The 22,148-nt window shown below is 41.9% G+C and overlaps 4 protein-coding genes across 5 annotated transcripts; 2 read left to right on the top strand and 2 right to left on the bottom strand.

The window, feature by feature from the left end:
* Positions 1-861: 861 nt before the first annotated feature.
* LOC130534822 (dehydrogenase/reductase SDR family member 11-like) lies at positions 862-4,111 on the bottom strand. Its single transcript, XM_057049396.1, has 7 exons — positions 3,872-4,111; positions 2,517-2,726; positions 2,353-2,447; positions 2,066-2,195; positions 1,505-1,597; positions 1,357-1,422; positions 862-1,271 (listed from the first exon to the last, which is right to left on the bottom strand). Exons 1-7 carry the CDS (start codon positions 4,001-4,003, stop codon positions 1,230-1,232), a joined length of 768 nt encoding a protein of 255 aa, XP_056905376.1. The 5' UTR covers positions 4,004-4,111; the 3' UTR covers positions 862-1,229.
* An 811-nt stretch (positions 4,112-4,922) lies between these two features.
* Positions 4,923-7,450, top strand: ca4b (carbonic anhydrase IV b). The gene is made up of 9 exons (XM_057050314.1): positions 4,923-4,941; positions 5,049-5,072; positions 5,178-5,222; positions 5,306-5,470; positions 5,556-5,701; positions 5,780-5,872; positions 6,057-6,123; positions 6,332-6,495; positions 6,752-7,450. Exons 1-9 carry the CDS (start codon positions 4,923-4,925, stop codon positions 6,929-6,931), a joined length of 903 nt encoding a protein of 300 aa, XP_056906294.1. The 3' UTR covers positions 6,932-7,450.
* A 2,148-nt stretch (positions 7,451-9,598) lies between these two features.
* On the bottom strand, positions 9,599-15,092 carry si:ch211-105f12.2 (RIMS-binding protein 2-like). 2 transcript variants are annotated; one of them, XM_057048671.1, is made up of 5 exons: positions 14,512-15,092; positions 10,778-10,934; positions 10,429-10,553; positions 10,274-10,345; positions 9,599-10,193 (listed from the first exon to the last, which is right to left on the bottom strand). In XM_057048671.1, exons 1-5 carry the CDS (start codon positions 14,668-14,670, stop codon positions 10,128-10,130), a joined length of 579 nt encoding a protein of 192 aa, XP_056904651.1. In that variant the 5' UTR covers positions 14,671-15,092; the 3' UTR covers positions 9,599-10,127. The 2 variants fall into 2 exon arrangements, with proteins under 2 accessions (XP_056904651.1, XP_056904650.1); XM_057048670.1 differs by lacking the exon at positions 14,512-15,092 and adding an exon at positions 11,183-13,868.
* On the top strand, positions 13,909-19,726 carry ywhag2 (3-monooxygenase/tryptophan 5-monooxygenase activation protein, gamma polypeptide 2). The gene is made up of 2 exons (XM_057048669.1): positions 13,909-14,177; positions 16,615-19,726. Exons 1-2 carry the CDS (start codon positions 14,091-14,093, stop codon positions 17,269-17,271), a joined length of 744 nt encoding a protein of 247 aa, XP_056904649.1. The 5' UTR covers positions 13,909-14,090; the 3' UTR covers positions 17,272-19,726.
* The last annotated feature ends 2,422 nt before the right edge of the window (positions 19,727-22,148 follow it).

Below are 22,148 nucleotides of genomic sequence, written 5' to 3'. Positions count from 1 at the left end.
TAAAATAAAACACCCAGAATTAAAAAATTACTTTACAAAAACCATTGGAACATTTTTCAAACGGCTGCTGACTTGTTTCTCCCACCTTTGGGTGTTGATGAGGGCATTGACCAAACTGTATAACTGCTTTGGAAGCAGAGTACTGAATAAATTACACAGTTCAGGGAGAAAAACACAAAACAAGGGTCTCGTCTGTGGTGGAGGTGTGCACCAGTGGGAGGAGTGTGGCATCTTGTTAGAGAAGCATCCAATAATCAATTGTTTTTTCTAACACGTGAAATGGTTTATTGATTTGGAGAAGCAACCCTGCAGGGGTTAAATTGGCTGGACTACAGTTGATGGATGAGGATGAGCAATTTTCTGGAATAACAAAGACAGCACCAGTGTGCAATAGTGGTTCTCCAAACAACCCCCTTTTTTTTTTTTTACAGTCAGAGAACGTGTAACAAATAAAAGATCAATGAAATACACATCAAAATCTACGTTTTAAAAGTGAAAATGTTTTTAATATTTTACCTTTTTAAACGTCCGAACAAGGTCTGAACTTATGCATTTGTGTTATAATCTTTTTAGAAAAGCTCAAGTTTCATATTAAGGACCGCTATGACGCTATGGTGACCCCTGGTGGCCAAAGCCTGCAGTGACTGATTTGCATGTAAGATATGCAGGCAAACTCTTAATTTAAAATACGTTGTTTAATAATACCTACCAGGAGGTAGTCCTGCAATAAAACGTCCATTTTTTCTCTTTTTCCAAAATCTATCAATAATATATGAGTATATCAGTGACAATAACTTCCACCACAACATCTATATCATTAAGAACCGACACCATTAGAAGCATAGACCACACAGTATTGGCTGCTGCTGAGACACGTAACTTTATTATATTTTCACAGATTATGATAGTTTGTGACAATAACCCTGTTGTAAAAATGATCAAAAGAATGATAAACAGAACAAATAATGAATGGTCAGGTAGGTCAGAGCAAGGTCAGCAACTGCTAACAAATGCTGCTTTTTATATCTGTCAATAACCAACGTATTTGGTCTCTTTTTGCCTGTCAACCGGTCTATATTTGTAAAATAATTAGAAGCAAATTACGTGAAATAAATTAGCTTTTTTGTGAATTCTTTCAGTTCATGAAATGTTTAAAAGCACTATCACAAATCTATGTTGTAGTGTCTCGGATGAGCTGTTGTATTGACCATAACTCCCATGGTGCATCACTATGACACCTGCTCCACAGGCCGCATCTGAATGTCACCAATCTGAAGGCAGAGAAACGATTAGATTATCTGTGAGAGCAAAGTTTGGAGCCAAACAAAAACACTTGTGTTTGCAGAATCTGTATACCTGCACATGCGGTGGGGAACTGAGAACGTATATGACAGCATTGGCGACATCGATGGCTTGCAAATTCTGTAAAAGATGCAGACAATATGTACAGTTTGTGCTTGAACATATAGAAGTTACATGAAGGGTACTATATTGATAACGTCACCTTAAATTGAGTGCTCAGAGCAGCAGCTTTGTCAGGGTCGTGACTGTACAGTCTCAGTGCAAATTCTGTTTCCACTAGACCAGGAGAAATACCCTAAAGAAGAAAAACCAGAATCAATTAGAATTACATAATCCTGAAACCTGGTGTCTCACCAAAAAAGCTGCTATTTTGGAGGGGAGGTTCTACTGCTGATACGTATTCAGTGTGAAACCAGCAAGTAACTACAGAAACCTTTGCCCAGCCGGCCATCAGCAGGGGGGTCCCCCTACATGAGCCTGGTCCTGCTCAAGGTTTCTTTCTGTTAAAGGGGAGTTTTTCCTTGCCACTGTTGCTTGTTTGGGTTTAGGCCCTGGGAGTCTGTAAAGCGCCTAGAAACAATTTTGATTGTAAACGACGCTGAATAAATAAAGATTGAGATTGATTTAAGATCACATTCTAGCTCCTTGAACATTTAACTGAATACAAGTGTTGATGGCCTCTTGGTGGTTTAAAGAACTGCACAGTTGGCTAAAAATCGCTAGCAAAACACAGACTAAAAGCCCATCCAGCATAAACGCGTACAGTGACTCGGATGAGGGTGTTTGCTTCCCGCAGCTCCTGCCTCAGGCCCTCCGTCAGGGCCGTCACAGCGTACTTGGTGGCGCTGTAGAAATGTGTGTCAGCGACGGGAACAACCCGATGTCCACTCATGCTGAAACAGATAAGAGAGTATGAGTGGTGGTGAAGATTAACCAGGTTAAGCTATGTGGTTTAATGTGTGTCAATCATTGATACTTGACAAGTTTGGTCTTTGAACGCAGCAATTGATTATTTGACCAATTGCGTCTGAGTTCAGACTATTGCGTCACCTGTTTATATGTATGATGTGGCCGTCGTCGACCTTTCTTTCCTTCATGGACTGATACGCCTCACGTGTACATACACACAACGCAAGAACGTTTACCTGCAGAACACAGCACAAAGCTTGTATTTTCTACCATCCACCACTAAGTCATGAATCCAAACCTCTTACGTCAAACATGTTCTTCCAGCCGCTGGTTTTGCCATTTAGCAGCGGCTCCGAATGAGCCAAACCGGCGTTGTTGATGCACACGTCTACACCACCGTATTCGGCTTTGATGGCAGCGAACATGGCCAGAATCTCCTCCTCGTTGCTCAGGTCACATTTGAACGGGATCAGAACACCACTGTGGCCCTGGTGTTGGCACTCAGTGGACAGTTTCTAGGGAAAAACACATGTAAAGCAAACTTTTGGATAGCTTTAAATAAGACTCAAGTGTTTATTCATGCTTAATGTTGTCTTCCATGTAGTCAAAAATAGTTTTAATTTCTTTATTTTGATTTTAAGAGAGACTGCTGTAAATTACCTTTACTAATAGACAGTGACATCAGGTGACATATTCCATTAAAACTTTTGGACATTCCTTTATTCACGTGTGATTATAAATTTTTGATCATATTTCACTTCCGGTTCTGGGTTTAATTCTGCATCCTCCTCCAACTACAGTCTTGCCTTTGAGTCACACACGTGAAACTGGGAATTTCTGAACATGATATACTAGATATTATACAACTCCAACAGTTGTGGAGTAAGTCATATTTATTTATTAAACCACAATATAAAAATAAGTAATAACTATTACCTAATAACTCTTAATTAATAACTTAAATAACAGTTATTAAGTAATAAATTCCATTGACTACATCAATAATTACAGGCGTTATCACAGATAAATAATATAGAAAGCTTTTGTTTATGAGTGCTGTAAATATCCTTGATATATATGTTATAGGCCGATCAATAGCCATGTCATCTTTGACAAACACACCTGTAATTATTGTAAAACCAGAGACATTTACAGGACAGGAGCACAAAAGGGGGATGCATATTAGACAGACTAACAAACTAAAACACATAAATATAATATAAATCTCATAATTATGGCCCTGCACCATCACATGCAACATTTGTTTTCAGATTAGGATTTAGAAAATGTTTGAATATAAAAAAGAATTGTGCATTTATTTGTCTACTGTGGAGGGGAACATAGACAGAAACTCCAGTGATATAACATGTTGATAAGAAATGGGACGCACGTGTTTTTGTTGCATGGCCAATAAAATACAACCTGGGTAACTTCTATGTTACATAATTATGCAGCTTTTTTGGCCATATTAATGATTTTGCATTATGCACAGCAATAAAAGAAACCCACAATTTAGTCTGTTAACCTAAACGCAGCATTTGCGTTTGTTTGGATATTGAATTGAATAATAAAATAAGCCAATATCTTTACAACGACTCTTGCTTTTGAAACTGCTTTTTGTAACTGTTGTCTGACATTAATCCAGCATTTGCGCACCAACCTGGATTTTGTCAACCTCTCGGGCACAGCCCACCACCTTCAGACCGGACCGGACCAGCTCTTTGGCGATAGCCGCTCCGATGCCGACCGAGGCTCCGGTCACCAGAGCCACTCTGCCGCGCCACCGGTCCATCTTGGTCAGACATGCAACATGGAACTCATGTCGAAGTCCAAACTTTTACGCCTCAGAACATGGGCAGGTTCGCTGAGTTTGCGCTGTACTTCCTGCCACGTGATTGTAACTGCCACGCCTCTTCCGCAGACTGCAAACTTTGACGTCACTTTCATGTATTTTGGGTTTTCTGCTCTCTCCCATGTTCGAGTTCCATCTAAAATGTAAAAATAACAAAGAACATGGAACTCGAACATGGGCTAAGAACTGCAGGTGGGAAATATATGGCTAAATATTCTGAAATAATTACAAATTATTCCCATGACATTTACCACTGATTCGTTTTTCCAACATTCTCATCATCGCCACCGACCCGCAGATAAAAATAAAATCGATCTTTCTCAAAGGTCAAAGATGATTTAATCGTGCCTATCAACTCAGTAGTCAGCAAACAAAATGCAAATTTACTCAGCATCACATAGCATATGGTGACATCCTTTGGTTCATCTTTGCACAAGCTGTGTTTTTCCTAAACTGTAGAGCTTGTTTGCTTTTAAGGAGTCTGACAATGAATTGTTGGCAATAAACTGCATATAAGTAGCATTTCTACCACACATCCATCAGCATTTGTCGTCAATGACATTGTTATCACGAAAATAGCCTTTAACCTTTTTAACCTAAGATAATACTAAGCACACTGCTACTCTTATCTTAGTGTGTGTATATATACATTTTATTTGATGTACCTACAGAAGTGTAGAGGAACCTTTCAATAGTCAGTACCTGCAGGGTGAACCTTAGCATGACCCCACAAGGGTCTCTTTGAAGTCTTTGTTTTTAGTTCAAACTCTGTTAATAAGACCATAGCCATTATCTAGTGAGTATCAGTGCTCAGATATGCTGACAGAAGTCATAAAGTAATGTGTTGTGGGCGGGATTGATGTTGAAGGTGGGTGAAGGTGGGTCGTTACGTCTTATAACAGACTGTTTAGGATTTGGAATTGCGACGGTCTCGGCAGATCCACACTGAAAATGCAGTTTCTACTTGTGGTTTTGTCTGCATTAGCTGTCACGGTGGTCTCTGGGGAAGGTATATCATTTTTTTTAAATTCAATTTAATCGGATCCATTCTTCACTCTATTGCAGAAAATTACCTATATCTGTATTAGAGATTAAAGGTGTCCTTGCATTTTAGGTTGGTGCTACCAGCCCCAAGTGTCTTGCAATGACACTTGCAGAGGTAGGCCCTAATGTCTTAAAAACAGAAAAAGGAAGGCAACAAAATGGATTATTGATACTTTTTTGATGACTTTTTTAAAACAGGTCCAGCACAGTGGGGAAGAGTGTCAGCGCAGTGCAGTGGGAGAGCACAGTCTCCAGTCAACGTTGTAACCAGGACAGTGTTACCAGACGGGCGGCTCACACCTTTTCAGCTGACCGGCTATCAGAACGTCTTCGATGGTCTGCTCCTAAACAACGGACACACCGGTACATCTTTGATGGATTGCAACCTATCTTTTATGGATGGATTTCTTTGAATCTATTTTGAGATTCTAGCTTTGTTGTTCCCTAGTTCAGTTGAATTTGCCCACCAGTATAAAAGTGAAAGGGGGGAATCTTCCTGCAACATACAAGGCGCTTCAGCTCCACCTGCACTGGGGCACAGACGGAGGCCCGGGTTCTGAACACACCATAGACGGAGAACGATACCCCATGGAGGTATGAAAAGCTCAAGAGCGCGTCTGTAACAACAGCATGTTATTCACATGGGTTTGAACCATTTTGCGTGCTGTTTAGATGCACATCGTCCACATAAAAGAGAAATATCCCTCAATATCTGAGGCTTTAAAGGACCGCACAGGAGTGGCAGTGCTGGGATTCTTCTTCCAGGTGATTTTACTTCCTTTAACCTTCAGAAATCCAATTTTACAAATCAGTTTCAGTTTAAGATAAAAAATATAGCGAATAAAGACAGCTATTGAGTCAGAAATGTACCAAATTGACACATTTTAAATATTAAACTTGAGAGATGATTCAATAGTAGTGACACATTATTTTTATTTATTTGTTTTAGGAGTCCAGGTCTGCTAATGCGAAATTTGTTCCCTTCATAAACGCTCTGAAAAACATCACCCAACCCAGTAAGTGTTTTTCCGCTCTATCGGAAACAATAAACCGCGTTTAGGGTCAGAATGAAGTGCAATTGCTGGGAGATAAAAGTGTCATAAATAACATGTCCATGGAATCTACAAATCGCCAAATAATGACGCTGCACCTTGAACCTTGATTGTCCCGCCGTGTTAATATTTTATTTCTTTAATATTTTATTATTTTATTTTATTATGTCAGCAAACAGCACAACACTAAAGGGTGTGACCCTGGAGATGTTTACCCCTCCTCAGAAGAACATGACCAAGTACTTCCGCTACGATGGCTCCCTCACTACGCCCAACTGTGCTGAGGCTGTTGTCTGGAGTCTGTTTGAATATCCTATTCCACTCAGCAGAGAGCAGGTATTTATGATAGGTTGGACTGTCAGAAGAATATATCAATGAAATAACTTTCACACATATATATAAAAAAATACAAAAGAATATCAGTGTATCTCATTAAAGTTCTGAGTATTAGAAAAAAATGTAGAATTAGATTAGATTCAACTTTATTGTCATTACACATGTCACAAGTACAAGGCAACGAAATGCAGTTATTACCCCAAGAAATCAAAATAACCAACTCCTGTGATGACTGTTTCCTGGGTTTCCCCCTCAGCTCGTTGCGTTCTCGCAGCTTCAGTTTGCCAGTGGCCAACGGATGGTGGAGACGTACAGGCCGGTGTTGCCCTTGAATGGACGGCAGGTGTATTACTCTGGAGGCCAGGTCGCCGTGCTCAGCTCTGTGGTGCTCCTCACCTCCGTGCTCTGCAGCGCATTCTCCCTGCAGACTGTTTGATCATTCGCATGTGGTTGGACACTGTTGCCCCCTAAGAGTATTGTGATGTGTAAATAAGATGTAGATGTAACTTAAATGTCTGATTGATTGAATGATTGATAGTTTTCCATATATAAACACCACAGATGTTCATGTTTGAAGCAGTAGCAAAACGGATAACACATGAGGATGATTTACAGTAGCTATGCTATCTCTTCTGATACGACACATTATTGTGCTTCCTTCCTGTTTCATGGAGGTTAATCATTTAAACGAAATGCACAAATCTGCATGGGTCACGCTTACTGGGATTAAAGTAATTCATACATAATATACGATCCATGCACGGTGTTGTTAATGTTGTTAATGTTATTTTCTGAACTCCTGCGGGACTTTACTGTGGACTGTGGTCGCATAATTAACCTTTATTAAAGCAAGAGTATTTATTCTAATTTGTTACTTCCCACTCACGCCGGACTTGCAAAGACCGGAGATGCACGAAAATGTCAGTTTCATCCCCCCGCCCCTGCAGAACAAGTGGGTTTCTTTCTGTCACAATCCACTAAGCGGCAGCACGAAACAAGCGATCAGGAAGTTGAATTTCTCTTTTCTGGGCTCCATTTGAGGCCTGCAGATTTGGTGTTTGTCTTAAAGAGAAACATTCTCGAATTATAAGGTAGATAATCGACACAGTGTGTGTCTTTGCATCCACATTGCACAGTAACAGTTCAAGTCCCTGCAGGTGATCAAATGTCAAAAGTAAAGCATTATTTAATTATCCCTCAGTGATGAGCAGGGTGGATAATACCCACAGCCATTAGATAGCACGCTTGTTCTTGGCACACTGGCTCTATCTATATCACTTTAAGTAGCCAAGGAGATCACTGAGGAAATAATCCGGCGTTGTACAGGAATAGAAGCCTGATGCAACCACACCGTCTAGTACAACAGTGCTGAGTGAGCATGACACGTGTGGGATGCACAGTCATGCCGGCCGGCAGCAGTGGACTGGTCTTCTTGGATAAGAGAAAGGCTGAGTCATTCATTAAATATCACACCTTGTGTGTTTGAATATGCACTTTAGGGTCAGATCATGTTAACGAAAATCCCACGTTCATGAACTATTGAAGTTTCAGCGCGTCTGTCTGCCTCCACCCTTCCGCCTTTAACTCACAGGACATCTTCAGTGGGTCTGTGCATGCCACATCCCATCCCCCACTTCCTCTTAATTTACGCGGTGTGACTCTGAGGTTTGGGTTGACATGGCAACAGAGGACACAGGCCCGCGTCAATTTGCAAAGTTTCTGTTGTTGCAAGCATGTTGCACGGTTGCACCACCATCCCCCACCCACAGCCCAAGACCCACACACATAAAGGACTTCTTAGAAAAAGGACTGACGGTGGCGCCTTCCTGTAATCTACCCAGAGGTTTCGCTAAAGTTGGAAATGGCGCCATTTGTTGGAACAAACATTTAAGGCCTGACATCTGTGAGCTGGCCTCGGTCGGCCAAAAAGCCCGCGAAGCTGGGATGCAGCAGTGGTTAAAAACTGCACTGTGAGGAACGCTGCTTTTGGGGAGAAATGGGGCTCCTACACATCATTATTCCAGCAATCAGTAACAATTAGAGTGTTTTCTGTTTTAAAAGCAGGTAATTATATGTGGGTGGAGGGATGAGCTTACAGTTGTCGTCAGGGGAGTCAGGAGGAACAACATGGCTGCACCTGCATTTGCGGTGTGTAACTGCATGATGGTGTGTGTGTGTGTGTGTGTGTGTGTGTGTGTGTGTGTTGTGTGTGTGTGTGTGTGTGTGTGTGTGTGTGTGAAGTATCTACTTCCTAAAATGCGAGTAAACTTTTAAAGCGTTTGTTTTAATAGTGATGGTAACTGTATCCATGTGACAAGAAAAGAAAGGTATGTGATAACTTTTATTAGAAATACTGCTCAGAAATATAGAAATGTGAGTGTGTGTGTGTGTGGGTGGGTGTAAGAGAGAGGAAGAGAGAAAGAGAGAGAGAGGAAGAGAGAGAGACTGTTTTAACTCTTCCTGTGTTAATCACGTGGCTCCAGCAGGGTTAATAAAAAGGTCACGTTCACTTTGACTTTCCTTCTTCTTCGGAGTCCAAATTCTGGTAAGACGGAACGTCGCACAACTTGAAATTACCAGCGCGGCGCATTTGCTCTTGCGTTGTCTTTTTCTCTAATGATTTTCTCTAATGATTTCTCTAATGATTACTAGTAATATAGGAGTTCTTGCAACAGAATTCCAACCTTTATTCAGATATTGTGAATGTGGATGATGATGATGATGATGGTAATGATGATGATGATGATGAACATGTTTCTCTCAGTTGGTGATACATTATGTCCTCAGCTCTCAAGACAGATGAACCAGAACCTTCTGATGTACAGTGCTGTCACCCATAAAGTAGAAAGCACTACTAAACTATTCTACACAGTGTAGTGTTTCCTACTTTATGGATGAGTGCACTGTTGGCTACAGAGAAACCCAGTCGGCTTTCAAAGAAGATTTCTTTTGGAGTTTTTCCTTAATGGTTCTTTTGTGGAAGGTGAACATTTATTCAAAGTTGATGCTTTAATCAGATAGCAGTGGAAATAAAAACACACTTTTGAATAAGCTTGTAATTCAGCAGCTGCACGGAGACGTGGAAGAGAACAGTCGACGTTGGTTGGATTCAACTGTTTATTCTCGCTTTGCAGCTCTTGAATAAAAGATTACAATAATAAATTATATACAAAGTCTCTGTGGTGATTTTTTTAAATTATTATTTTTACATACAAAGTACTGCAGAAAACTGTCCATTACAAAGGAAACTTTAATTTATAAAATATATAAATAAGATATAAGGCAAATACTGTTTGGACATTCTATTGATCCAAGAAAAACTGTAAGAGTGCCCTTTTAAGGCTAAAATATATTCAAAATACTATAAATATATTATAAATACTTGTTAGAAATTATAATTATAGATGTTTTATTTTAAAAGTACATGTATGTGCATTTTATTATTTAGTTGTTAATTTTTTAATCTATTGTAGCACCTGAAACGTTATCTTTAGTGCAGATCTCAAGCGGAAGCTATGCCTAAACATAAACTTTTTAAAAGGTTAATTTTATCATTTTTTTAAAATGTTTTCTAAAAAAGAAAAAAGAAAAAAGAAGTTGACATTGGCAGCAAGTGTTTAGTGCATTTTCTTCTAGTCCCACGGCAGCGGCTGCAGAAAGTTTGAGGGGACCAATCCCCGACGTCCGCACAGATCTCCCTGTAATGACATCAAAATGAATGCTTAATATGTACACAAGCACCACAAATTCACTGTAAAATCATTGCTCTGATGCTCACATAATAAAACCCATCTTGGTCCATATCTCCCAACACATATATAATGTCTCCTGAACGGAAGCCCAGCTCAGCCTGTTAAAGGAGACAAAGAGAGAAAAAACACAATTTACTGAGTTGAAATAAAAGATTAATGCTAAATCGTGGTTTTGACTTACATCGCTGTCCACATTGGGTGAACTTTCCCATGGATCATAGTCAAATAAGGCCACCATTCTACGCACAATTGCCACATCCGGGATGCTGCCTGCATCACTGGTGTTATCCGGTGTTAAGGACATGCCTATAACAAAATTGCTCTCTGAACTCACAAAACTTTAGGGTAGAATAGAGAATTGGGTTCTAAAGATGAAGGGACTCTGGAATATATCTCAAGTATGAAGTCTCAGAGCAGCTTTTCACAGTTTGAGGTGATTTAATGAGCCTTCTATGGACTCAATCAGCATCCTGAACAGTCTCTGCTCATGTATTAGAACACAGCGTGCTGTAGATAATAAATCTTGTTACCTGTGTGGTCCACAGGCAGGAAACCCTGTTGCATGAGAAGATGCTTCAGGTAGTCGTCGTCCACGGGGATTTCCGCCACCATGTTGCTTGGCACATAACCGGAGAGTCCACCAGACTCACCGTGATAGAAACCATCTGAGTCTTTGTCTCCGATCACCTAACCAATGCAGAGGCAGCTCGATTGGTGACTTGATTACGGGTTTTAGATGAAAACAAAATCATTTATTTTTGTTTTCTGCTGCAGAGAGATTATCTGAACTTGGTTGGGGACGGAAAGAGGAAACTGAAGACTACAGGCACACCTTCAGAGCACAAGCAAAAAAAAAAAATGGGGACAGGAAATACAGCTCACCGATGTCAGTCACAGAAATATTCTACCTGCGAAAGTTATAAAACAGTCGTCACCTTAATAATCTGGCCTGGCACAAAAGGCAGCTCCTCTGCAGCTGTGTCATAGTTGGGAGACATGGCAGCCGGGTTGTACGGGTAAAGGGCCACAAAGAGTCGAACCGAGGGTCTGGACAACTGGCTGGCCGTCTCAAGTTCCCATTCTAGGAGATCCACCGGGGAAGCGACCCTCACTTCATCTGGGAAAATCAAAACGTCCAGCTCCAGACTGGTCTCCATTTAGAGCGGCCCGAGCGCTCGACTGTCCGCAGACAGATGGCTGCTGTAGACAGCAGACCTCGCCTTACCCTTATCCTAATTTGAGAAAACTAAGCTAAGCAGGAGGAACAGTAATCCTCTTTGAAGCAAGTGAAGAGATTGTTCAGTTCACTCCGCTGCCTGCTGCACTGTGAAACCAGAATGCATTTAAAAAGTTAGATTAAAGTTAGACATTAGATAAAATGTGGCAAAATAAATGTTCCAACTGGCAGCACATAATAAACGGGTTGAATTTCCTGGTGTTGAATATCAGTAAGTTCTTTAAATCGGTTTATGAGATGTGGTTTAGGAGTCATGTTTGTTGTCTGAGTATCTTGAGATTTGTCTTTTATTGCTACTAAAACCCCTTTTCTAGATTGGAAAAGGTGATATATCAGGCCTGATTCAGGCCACCCTGACCTAATTTGAGCAATGAAAGTCATCAATTTGTCTCTCATCCCAGGTCAGCCAGGGACAATGTTCTCCTGCACAACAATAAAATAATTTCCACAATTCTGTGGAAGAGTGGAAACTTGAATCTTCATGCTTTAGTTTTACAAAAAATAGGAACATATAAATTAAATTACTTTGTTTCATTTATCAAAAATTTACATGTATACAATTCCTGGCATTTGTAAACTGGATATGTTTAAATCTCTTAACACATGTAATGTATAACCATGTAATGCATGTACTTTGTTGAATTTAAGTTTCATACTTGTAGCCAACGCTACAAAACAGTGAAGCTTCTTATTTACAGCAGTGCTGATTTCTATTAAACTCCACATTCGTGGCAGACATTTTTATGAATACATTTCCTCTGCAGAACATGATGTAGGCCACCCTCTATGAATGGTCGTTTACGTGCATTCATTTCCATTTCTGACCAGAAGAGGGCAATGTTGACACCAATATGAGCTCGTGCAATTAATAAAATCCAACAAATGCTTAACATAAACAATGACACAAACAAAGTGAGAGGTAAAGGTGAACAAATTGTGCCAGGATAAAGTTTAAGACAGTGTGTTGCATGTACAATAGCTGCAGTGGAAGGAAAACAGGAAGTGGATGATTACGGTCCAAAGGCAGCTCATGAGCTAAAGTAAAGTGATTAAGTCATTATTTTGAGTGATGCGAGTAATGAGTCCATCTGTAAGAGACACTTGATTATGCAGACCAGGCGCAGAGCTACGCCAGCACTCGCATATAACCCATTTTCAGTCCAACTAATGAGCTTGAAATTCAGTCAACCTCCCTTTAAAGTGTGTAATCATAAAGGGGACATTCATGAACGTGTCTGAACAAATGTGAACCATGGTAACAATCTCTCCCTGTATTCTACAAATATGACATAATCAGGAGGAGGAGGAGGGGGGAGGTGGGTTAAAGAACATGTTGTTATAGACCTTGACCTTTGACCCTCATCTACAGATGCTGTCATTTCACATGTGCTTTTGTGTGAAGCGTTATCACGTTAATTGATTGCGTGACACAGCAGCAAATGACAGTGACCCTGCTGCTATTTGATATGATTCCGAGAGAGGGCGCTGTTTCACTTTAGATTCCACCAAAGGCCTCAAAATGGACCCAGACAGTTTCATTCACTCATCTTCAGTAAAATTAAACCCACACTAGCATAAACACTATATTATGGGTTAATCCAATCTAGGGGGAGCGTAAAATCGCATGCATGTTGCCTTCACAGGCTACCTCTGCACCATTGTTACACCTTTGAGACTTCATATCCCCATTTAATTTTGTTATCATTTAATTGGTCTCAATAAAAACCATTACAAACTAATAGCATATGTATTGCGACTGAACGCTTGTCCCACTCTACCACCACTAGCTCCAGTAAATTTCACTTGTCACTTAACCACTGATGTTTGGCCACTGTAATACCGGTAATCGGTGCACTGAGCAGCTAAATCCCTTTTAAAAATCAAGGACAACTGTTAAACAGGAAATGTGGAGCGGCTAAAAGCAGTTTAATGCTAAATCTACTTAACATACAAGGGCCATCACTGCCTGAGGGTGGTTCCTTACGTCGAGCCCTTTGTAGTGCACATACTAGACCTAGACTCTTGCACATCTGTGTGCCTCACCATGACTCTTGATTAGATTCAAGAATGTTATCTAAAATCTAAACAATGTTGGAGAAGACTTTCTGGCCAGTGCGTTTTCTGAGGCCTTGCATGTTTAGACTCTGGCCCTAAACTCACCACTCCGGCCCTGCCATTATAAAGCACAGCTTCATAACCTGATAAATCAGACAATGTCCCTCTTCCCTTCAGATTGAGAGGTTTGCAGAACTACATTACCCACACAGCTTTCCCCCTCCAGCCACCCATCCATCCATCTTCTCTGCGCCTATCCCCCATCCCTCTGGTTCCCTTGTATGGAGTGTTACATCATTGGCACAGACTCCCACCTTTCTGAGCGATGACGAAGCCCTGGGAGAGTGTGTAAGGCGGAGGAGGGGTGAGGGAAGAGAGGGAGGGAACAGAGGAGAGGGTGCCCCGTCTGCGCGGAGGAACAGATAGATAGCAGGGAACAGCTGCGGCACTAGGTTCGTGTAGGATTTCACTGCATTGCGATTTAAAATATCAGTCGCCTCATCCCCAAAAACCAGAGCCGCTCAACAAGCAGCCAAATATCAGTCAAAAAAATGGTCGACCGCGAGCAGCTGGTGCAGAAAGCCAGGCTGGCTGAACAGGCTGAGAGATATGATGATATGGCCGCTGCAATGAAATCGGTAAGTACACTTTATAAAAAGAGGTAATCAATTGTGGTGATCATGCCAATGAACGTTGCTTTGTTTTCTCTGCGTAAAGGCGCATCGCGCTTTAAGGCGTCACCGCGCGTTAATCAAACGCTTCTCCACTGTCAGGCACCACAGAAATGATCAAATCACCCATCAGTGTGGTCTGATCGACTCTCAATCGGCTGTTCGGTTGCTTTTTCCCCCCTCTCAGAATCCGTTCCGAACCGTCTACTCCTTGGGCGGTGCCTTTCTGTCGGCCGCGCCGTTCAGTGAAGGGACATTACAATGGGATGCTCTTGAACCGCTATCTCTGCTCCACACTCACGTTTCCTATCCTCCTCTTTTGGCATTTTCTGTTTTCTTCCTCTTTTGCACCTCTCAAATTCCAGGATGTCGATTTAAAAGAAAAGAAAGCAACCCAATGCTGCGATCCGTGTGAGGCTATTGGAGAAAGCCTTGGTGCTGCTCCCCACCCTCTCCACATCCCACAGCTTTCCACATGAATCTAATTTATATATTTATGCTATTTAATAAGGTAAAGGTCTATTTTTACAGCTGCGCAGAGCACTTACATACCCCGAATGCCTGACAAGTATGCTCCACAATGAAACCCCCAGACCTGCTCTTCCCTTTAATCAAATGTAGGAGGCAGCAGAATCTCTCTAGAATATTCCTTGTCGTATTGCAGCTGTAGTCCGTATGATCAGATTTGTTCCTGGGCTTTGTTTTCGCCTCTCTGGGTCACAACGTGTGCTGGATTCAGTCACCCACCCTCCTCATAATCAGCAGAATTTTGAAGCCATTTTAGGTTAGTGGCCCAGGGTATGGGGTCCTTGCAGAGACTGTCAGGGGTGGCCTTCCCCTCAGGAGCCAGGCTCTTCCAGGACGGTGGACAGGACAGAGCTATTGTCTTCTCCCCCACCCCCCCCCCCCCCCCCCCCCCCAACTTTAAGAATTCTGGGAACTGGCTTGTGCCTTTAAAAAAAACCTGCTGTGTCATGCCAGCACATTCAACAACCAAGAGCCTCCAAGAGGGCCTAGCTCAGCTCAAAATCCCCATTTGTGCTTTAAAAGGAAGGAACATTATGTCGCATGTTCTCCTCTTTGAGGGTGGGGATGGTGGCAGCGAGAGCCCCCCTCCCAGGGATGGTTTGTGGTGGAGGGGTATCTGGTTGCAGGAGGTGGGATGATGCATGTGCAGGGAGGGATTCCGTTCCCTTTAAACAATCTGCCGTGTCAGTGCAGTCCAAACCTTGCCCGTTTTTTTTTTTTTTTTTTTTTTTTTTGCAGGGGTGGGTTCTCTCACTCTCTCCTCGAAGGGAATCCCTTCCCATTGTATCCTTGGTGAAAACTTACCATGGCAGAATGCTCTGTACACAACATTTTGGGAGTTGTCATGGTTTCTAAAAACAAAACCTTTGGAGAGTTGCTGTTTTCTATTCAAATAACATAGTCTTAGTTTGGGTCAGACACTCACCACTCATTGGAAGATGTCGGCCACCAAAGTACAGACATAAAGAGGAAGAGTCTAAAGGGCACTTAGAACCTAAACTGCACATATCTGACGTACATATTTAATTAAGTTCCTGGAGATCTCTGTCGTCCGGTCTTTAAAACAAACCCGAAACCGGCACGATTCCGAGCAGTGAGGATTTTGATTTACTCCTGTTAGCCAGGAGTGATGTCACCGCCTGGCATTTTAGACAGGTAAAAAGGTCACTTTCAGCCAGAGAGAAGGTCACTGGGACACGTGAACCGCCTGTGCGGGGGACGGTTTTTGCTTACAGTGCAGCTGCCTCGCAGTCCTCGTGGGAACATTTCAGTAATCTCCAGCCCTTCCTTTGCTTCCCCAGCCCCCCCACCCTCACCCCCCCACAGACGCTGTCTATCTGGGATATTGCTCCCAGTAACACGCGCTGGCCCTCAACATGGCAGCTGGAGTTACTGGTGCACTAAATTAATAAATTGACTCAGAAACTGGGAAGCATATACGATGAGGGAAAATCTGCTGGAGCCTTTGAAGCCATTTTTTTGGTGTGATCTTTTTAATGAGAACGTGATCAACATGAGCGACCTTTATGTCTAGTTTTGGAAAGTGAATTAGTGAATGAAGGATGCGACAACCGCCCCAAAAGTGAGGCCTCATTACTTGTGTTGCCCTCTGGTGTTAGGCCACTGTAAGTGGATAAGCCACGCCCCCTCCATTCAATAAACAATATAAGGTCATAAAAAAGTTTTCAAAAACCAACCTCATATGTGCTAATCAAGCTGCTAACACCAGATGGCGGCAGGTCTGTGCTTGAAATGAGGAACGACGGGAGTGAATTTCACCGTGAGATTTCATGTACATTTCTTCTATTGCGACGCCGTCGATCACGTTTTTTTTTCTGAAGCACCAAACAAGCAGATCTTTTCTTCCTTCTTCCAGGTAACAGAGCTGAACGAAGCACTGTCCAACGAGGAGAGGAACCTCCTGTCCGTGGCCTACAAGAACGTGGTGGGGGCCCGCCGCTCCTCTTGGAGGGTGATCTCCAGCATTGAGCAGAAGACCTCCGCCGACGGCAATGAGAAGAAGATCGAGATGGTCAGAGCCTACCGAGAGAAGATCGAGAAGGAGCTGGAGGCCGTGTGCCAAGACGTGCTCAACCTCCTGGACAACTTCCTGATCAAGAACTGCAGCGACACGCAACACGAGAGCAAGGTCTTCTACCTGAAGATGAAGGGCGACTACTACCGGTACCTGGCCGAGGTCGCCACGGGCGAGAAGAGGGCTACGGTGGTGGAGTCGTCGGAAAAGGCCTACAACGAGGCCCACGAGATCAGCAAGGAGCACATGCAGCCCACCCACCCCATCCGTCTGGGCCTGGCTCTCAACTACTCTGTCTTTTACTACGAGATCCAGAACGCCCCGGAGCAGGCCTGTCATCTGGCCAAGACCGCCTTCGACGACGCCATCGCCGAGCTCGACACCCTCAACGAGGACTCCTACAAAGACTCCACTCTCATCATGCAGCTGCTCCGAGACAACTTGACACTGTGGACAAGTGACCAGCAGGACGACGAGGGCGGGGAGGGCAACAATTAAAGAGAAACGCGCTCGTCGACACAAAATTTAAAAAATTATATGAAGGGCCGGTGGACTTTGGCAGCCGCTTTTGCCGATGATACTACCGCAGCAGCAGTTCTTTATTTTTCCATGTGTTAAACGAAAAGAATCAAAAGAGAGGTGAGAGTGGAGGTTAAATCTTAGTTTAAATATATATAGAAATATATATACAGTTGAAAGGGGCCTCCGTCTTCTTGATTTTCTCTTTGATATTTGCCAAAACCACTGATCTGTCAGTCAATCAGCCTGAAGTGGTTGGTGTTGCATTGAAATGGCGGCCTCACACTGGCGTAGGAACTGATCTTGGTCTGTCAAGATAAGCTGCTTAGTTGTTTTTTGGGTTCGTTTTTCCGTTTGTTTGCGTGATAGAATTGCATTTGAGTCACTCGAGAGAGAAAATGCTTGAATGGGAATGCCTCACAAAAGTAATTTACAATGGTTCCAGTTGAGAAAAAGTCCCCCCCCCCCCACACACCGGAAGCCATTAGTGTTAAATTGACACGTGCGGCGGCGACGCTGACCCAACGCACATCGAGAAGAAAAGAAAAAACAAGTTTAAAAGGTTTTAAAACAACTTGAGTAATGATTGAAATGAGGACAGGATGGTAAAATGAATCCCCCTTTGGTTCGGAGCCGCAGATTAAGCTGCTTCATCACTGGAACCGTAGATTTTCTCTTTTTTTGTGGGAGGTGAAGATTAAATAAGGTCAAGACTTAACAACTTTAAGGGGGGTGTAGAAAAAAAAAGACAAAAAAATAAAAATAAAAGCAGCTTCAGAGTTTGTGGTTTACTTCTGTGTTTGTTTTATTAAATGCACTTGCCTACTATACTGTTTCTTCAGTGTAAGATGATGACAACAATAATATCGATTATTCAATATTGTGCATGCTGGTGATGTATTTATATACAGTAGCTTGACTTTATTAACTTATACTGTGGGTGTTAAGTATTCATATGATTGAGAAAAACAGGCTTTGTCTGCTGTTGATTTCTGATTTCTAATTTATTTTGTTTTGTTATGGTTTTTTGATTTGCTATACCAAAATGGTGATCGTAAAAATTGACCTGTAATGGGCGTTGCTATAGTGACATGCATTATGTGTATTTAAGTTGTTAATGGAAAAAAAAAAACCAACACGAATGAATAATAAAATAAAAAAAACAAAACACCTCACCAGTGATCACTTAATCTTAGCAACTGGTGTTTGTCACATTGAAGTATGATTTTTTTTAAAAATATATTTTGTTCTCCGAACAGTATTTAAGTACCGTTTTCTGTCATGCTATCCAGTTTTTAACAATGGTGAACTCTTCAGGCTCAATGTTTCTGTTTTGCCTCCACAAACATGGACCATATTTCATTTGGGACATTATACTTTTCTCGTCTGTTTGTTTTTATACGTTTTAGCTGTTCCTGAGTGACGAAATATCTTGAATGTGAGTCATTAATGTAGCAGTTGCACAAGAAGCGAAATAATAGCTATGATAATAGTAATGATAATAATAAAAAAAGAATATGACTAAATTATACATGCACCATTTCCGTGGTGGTCCAGTGTATTGTTGTATTGTCACCCATTAGAAAATTCTGTTTTACGGTGAATTATTTCATAAAAATAACAATGCAGAGTACGGTATTTTATTTTCTTGCCTGTGTTTGATCTAGTTTTGTTTTGGCTGAACAAAATTTGATTTGATTTGCCAGCATGTCTGAAAGGAACGCCGTTTAACCTACAGATAGTGATGGGGGGGCATTTAGATCCACTCGAGACCTCAGAAAGCTGCTGAACAGATTTAACCTGATGCTGCTACTAACATGACTATAATCAAGCAGATGCATTCTGGGGGGGTTTGTTCCTAGTCTCCACGGCGATGGCTTCAGAGAGCAACCGAAAGCCTTAAGGTCGGTCAGACAGCCTCCTTCATGCGAGCCAATTATGTCACCGTCATGAGTCAGCCTCCACCAGCTCGTGCAGTGTGTCACAGCTGCTTTAGTTTATTTCTGACGTATGTGTAAAAGTCCACCGTCTCACCAGACATACAGCATGAAACCCTGAAATCTGCACAACTGCTCACACGGTTAATAAATATTGCAAAGGTGTCAAGTTGTACAATTCACTTTTATGCTCTGTGTGTCGAATTTTGTGTTTAAGAAAAAAAAAAAAATCAGGAACTTTTCACCCATTGCCAAGAAAACATACATTGTCTTTTTTTTTTTTTTTAAATTGTGCTTTATTTTTTCAGTGGTTTGAGTTTTTTATGTTGTTTTTTTTAAAAGAAAAAAAAATGTTCCTGTTACACAAATGCAGACAGTAAATGAGGAAAAATCTGATCGCAGAAAAGAAAAATTAGAAGAGGGCGAGGCCACAAACTGAGGATTTTTTTTTATGTTGCCATTGGTTACCCATTAAAGTTATTTGTTTTTCGCTGTTATTCTTCATTTTGATTTCTCTCCTTAGTGGCTCATATTTCAATATAATTCATCCTTTTGTCATTCTGGAAAACCATCACTGATCACTAAATATTCCTGGAAACAAGATAATTTGACCTTAAGTGGCTCCGGTGGTTCATATCAGAGGTGTGAGCGTGTGTTTGGGTCCATATTTGAATGTTGGGTATGTATGCAAGCATGTTTCGTGTGTGTGTGTGTGTGTGCGCGCACGCGTATGTGTTCTTTTATACGTACTGAATACCAAAATACCCATCCTACGAGCAAAGTGAAGACATGTTTGGGAAGTGAGGACATTTTGGCTGGTCCTCACAACTTCAGAAGCCTGTTTGAGGGGTAAGGTTACGTGTGTGTTCAAGGTTAGGACGCTAGTTGGGATGGTACAGGGATGGAACTGGGTAATATGTCTATGAAAGTCCCCACAATGATAGAAATACAAGGATCAGGTGGGTGAGAGAAGGAAGGGGTGTGTATTAACTGTAGAAATGTCACCTCACACTGCTTTTAAAAGGTCCAAGGTCACTATTTCCACATAGATGATTAAACTGGAACTCCGATGAAACAAAAATGGAAAAGGACACAGATGATCACAACACAAGAGAGCAGTCATGAAATCTTGCCGATAAGAAGGAACGCACAAATTTATCCTTAAATTTAAGGCGCAACATCTCATTTTTAAAATCAGTGCATTGCACACCAAAACACTGACGCTGATTGACACTGAAGTACCAAACTCTTGCACACACACACACACACACACACACACACACACACACACACACACACACACACACACACACACACACACACCACACACACACACACCCCACCCCCAGACTGCAGCCTCTTGCTGCAGCTTGCTGCTGCACTGAACCTTTTCATGAGATGAAATTCTGGGCTTTAAGTGGTCCTCCTCGACAACCAATGGCTGAGTGGCTCCCTCTCCACATCCGCCAATCCCGTTCCTGTTGCTAGGGCTGCGAGTGCACCACTGTCAGCCTGGCTCCTTGCTGCACTGCACAGACACCTATTGCATCCTGTAAAAAAATGAAAGCTCAAAGCACACAGAAGATATTAAGATTCTGCACAAGGCGGCCTGCTACACTTTCAGGGACACTGGTGTCATCAATATTAGTAAACGTTGGCGGCACCAGAGCGCAAAACCACAACCAGCTAATAAAGGATTTAATACAATGGCTTTATACAATCTAGCAAATGAAACAAATGACTGGAAATAAAATGCGGCACAGATTATACTGTGTGCGTAGCAAACATCAGAAATGCACATGTGCGATGTTTAATGTGGAAAACTCTGCTTTCCTTCTATGTATACTGTAACTGTCTGATTACGCTCATCAGATGCAGCGTTATTTCCCTGAGGGGAGGCCGAGATGACAAGGCACAAGGCGATCGTCAAGCCATAATTATGCCACACAAAGGTGAGCTGCCTCTGGATCGAATTTCTTGTTAGCATTAGCTCGTGTTCACTGTGAGTTGACAGAAAACCGGTTTCATCTCGTTTACGTTCTTTTAAGTATTTGCGAAGATGACGCACGTTGGGAAAAGTAAAACTGTAATTAATTCTGTATGAATGTTGATTTCTTGCAACAAAATGAAATGAAAATTATAACAATGTGATGAACAAGCATCAAGTTAACATAGCTTAGCAGAGCTGCTAAACAGACACTTCGAAGTTAGGGAGCACCACTGGGAGATTTTTTTCAATTTAATTGATCAATCAGAATTGATTTGGTTGTTTTTTCTTTGCTTTCTTAGCTTTACTCTGAGTGCAACGAGGCATTTAAACTCCATTGGCCCATATGTCTTGTCTTCTAACCATGTGGCTGTCATGGATAGTTTTACTGCTCAGGGCCAAAAGCACAGACCATAAATAAACATGGCGGACAGGAGATGGCCCCAAAAATGAGGCAAAAACAAACTTGGCACCCATGAAAACCGCCAGGAGGGTGTGTGCGCATCATGACAAGGTCAATTTACATATATCCCTGTGTCATGTGACCTTGAGTGATTTATAGAAGAATCATCTGGCTGCTTTCAAAGCAGCCCAGTTGTCTCGTCCAGGCAGAAATGAAAAAATACTGAGTTGACACGACAAACGGGGTTAATAATGAGTGCAACGTGTAGTGAGGAAGGGATAAATGAGCCCGCAGGTTGAATCACATCCAACACTCAAGTCTGAAGCCACACAGATACCCAAACCCACACATCACCCACACCATCTTTCTGGGGGGAAATCTAATAAAGTTTGGATACACTTCTGTCACGCTTTTCGAGTTGGTTGCGGCTAAAATGATTCCTCAAGGAGATGCATCAGGACGAAAAGAGGCCTCGCTAATGAATCCACAAAGCCGGGCCACCTTTGGAAAAGTTTGTCTCGGTGTGATT

Source organism: Takifugu flavidus, chromosome 12 (genome assembly GCF_003711565.1).
Source record: "Takifugu flavidus isolate HTHZ2018 chromosome 12, ASM371156v2, whole genome shotgun sequence".
Taxonomy (NCBI): Eukaryota; Metazoa; Chordata; class Actinopteri; order Tetraodontiformes; family Tetraodontidae; genus Takifugu; species Takifugu flavidus.
Note: the sequence above shows the minus strand (reverse complement) of the source record. Positions and strands in the feature narration are given on the sequence as shown.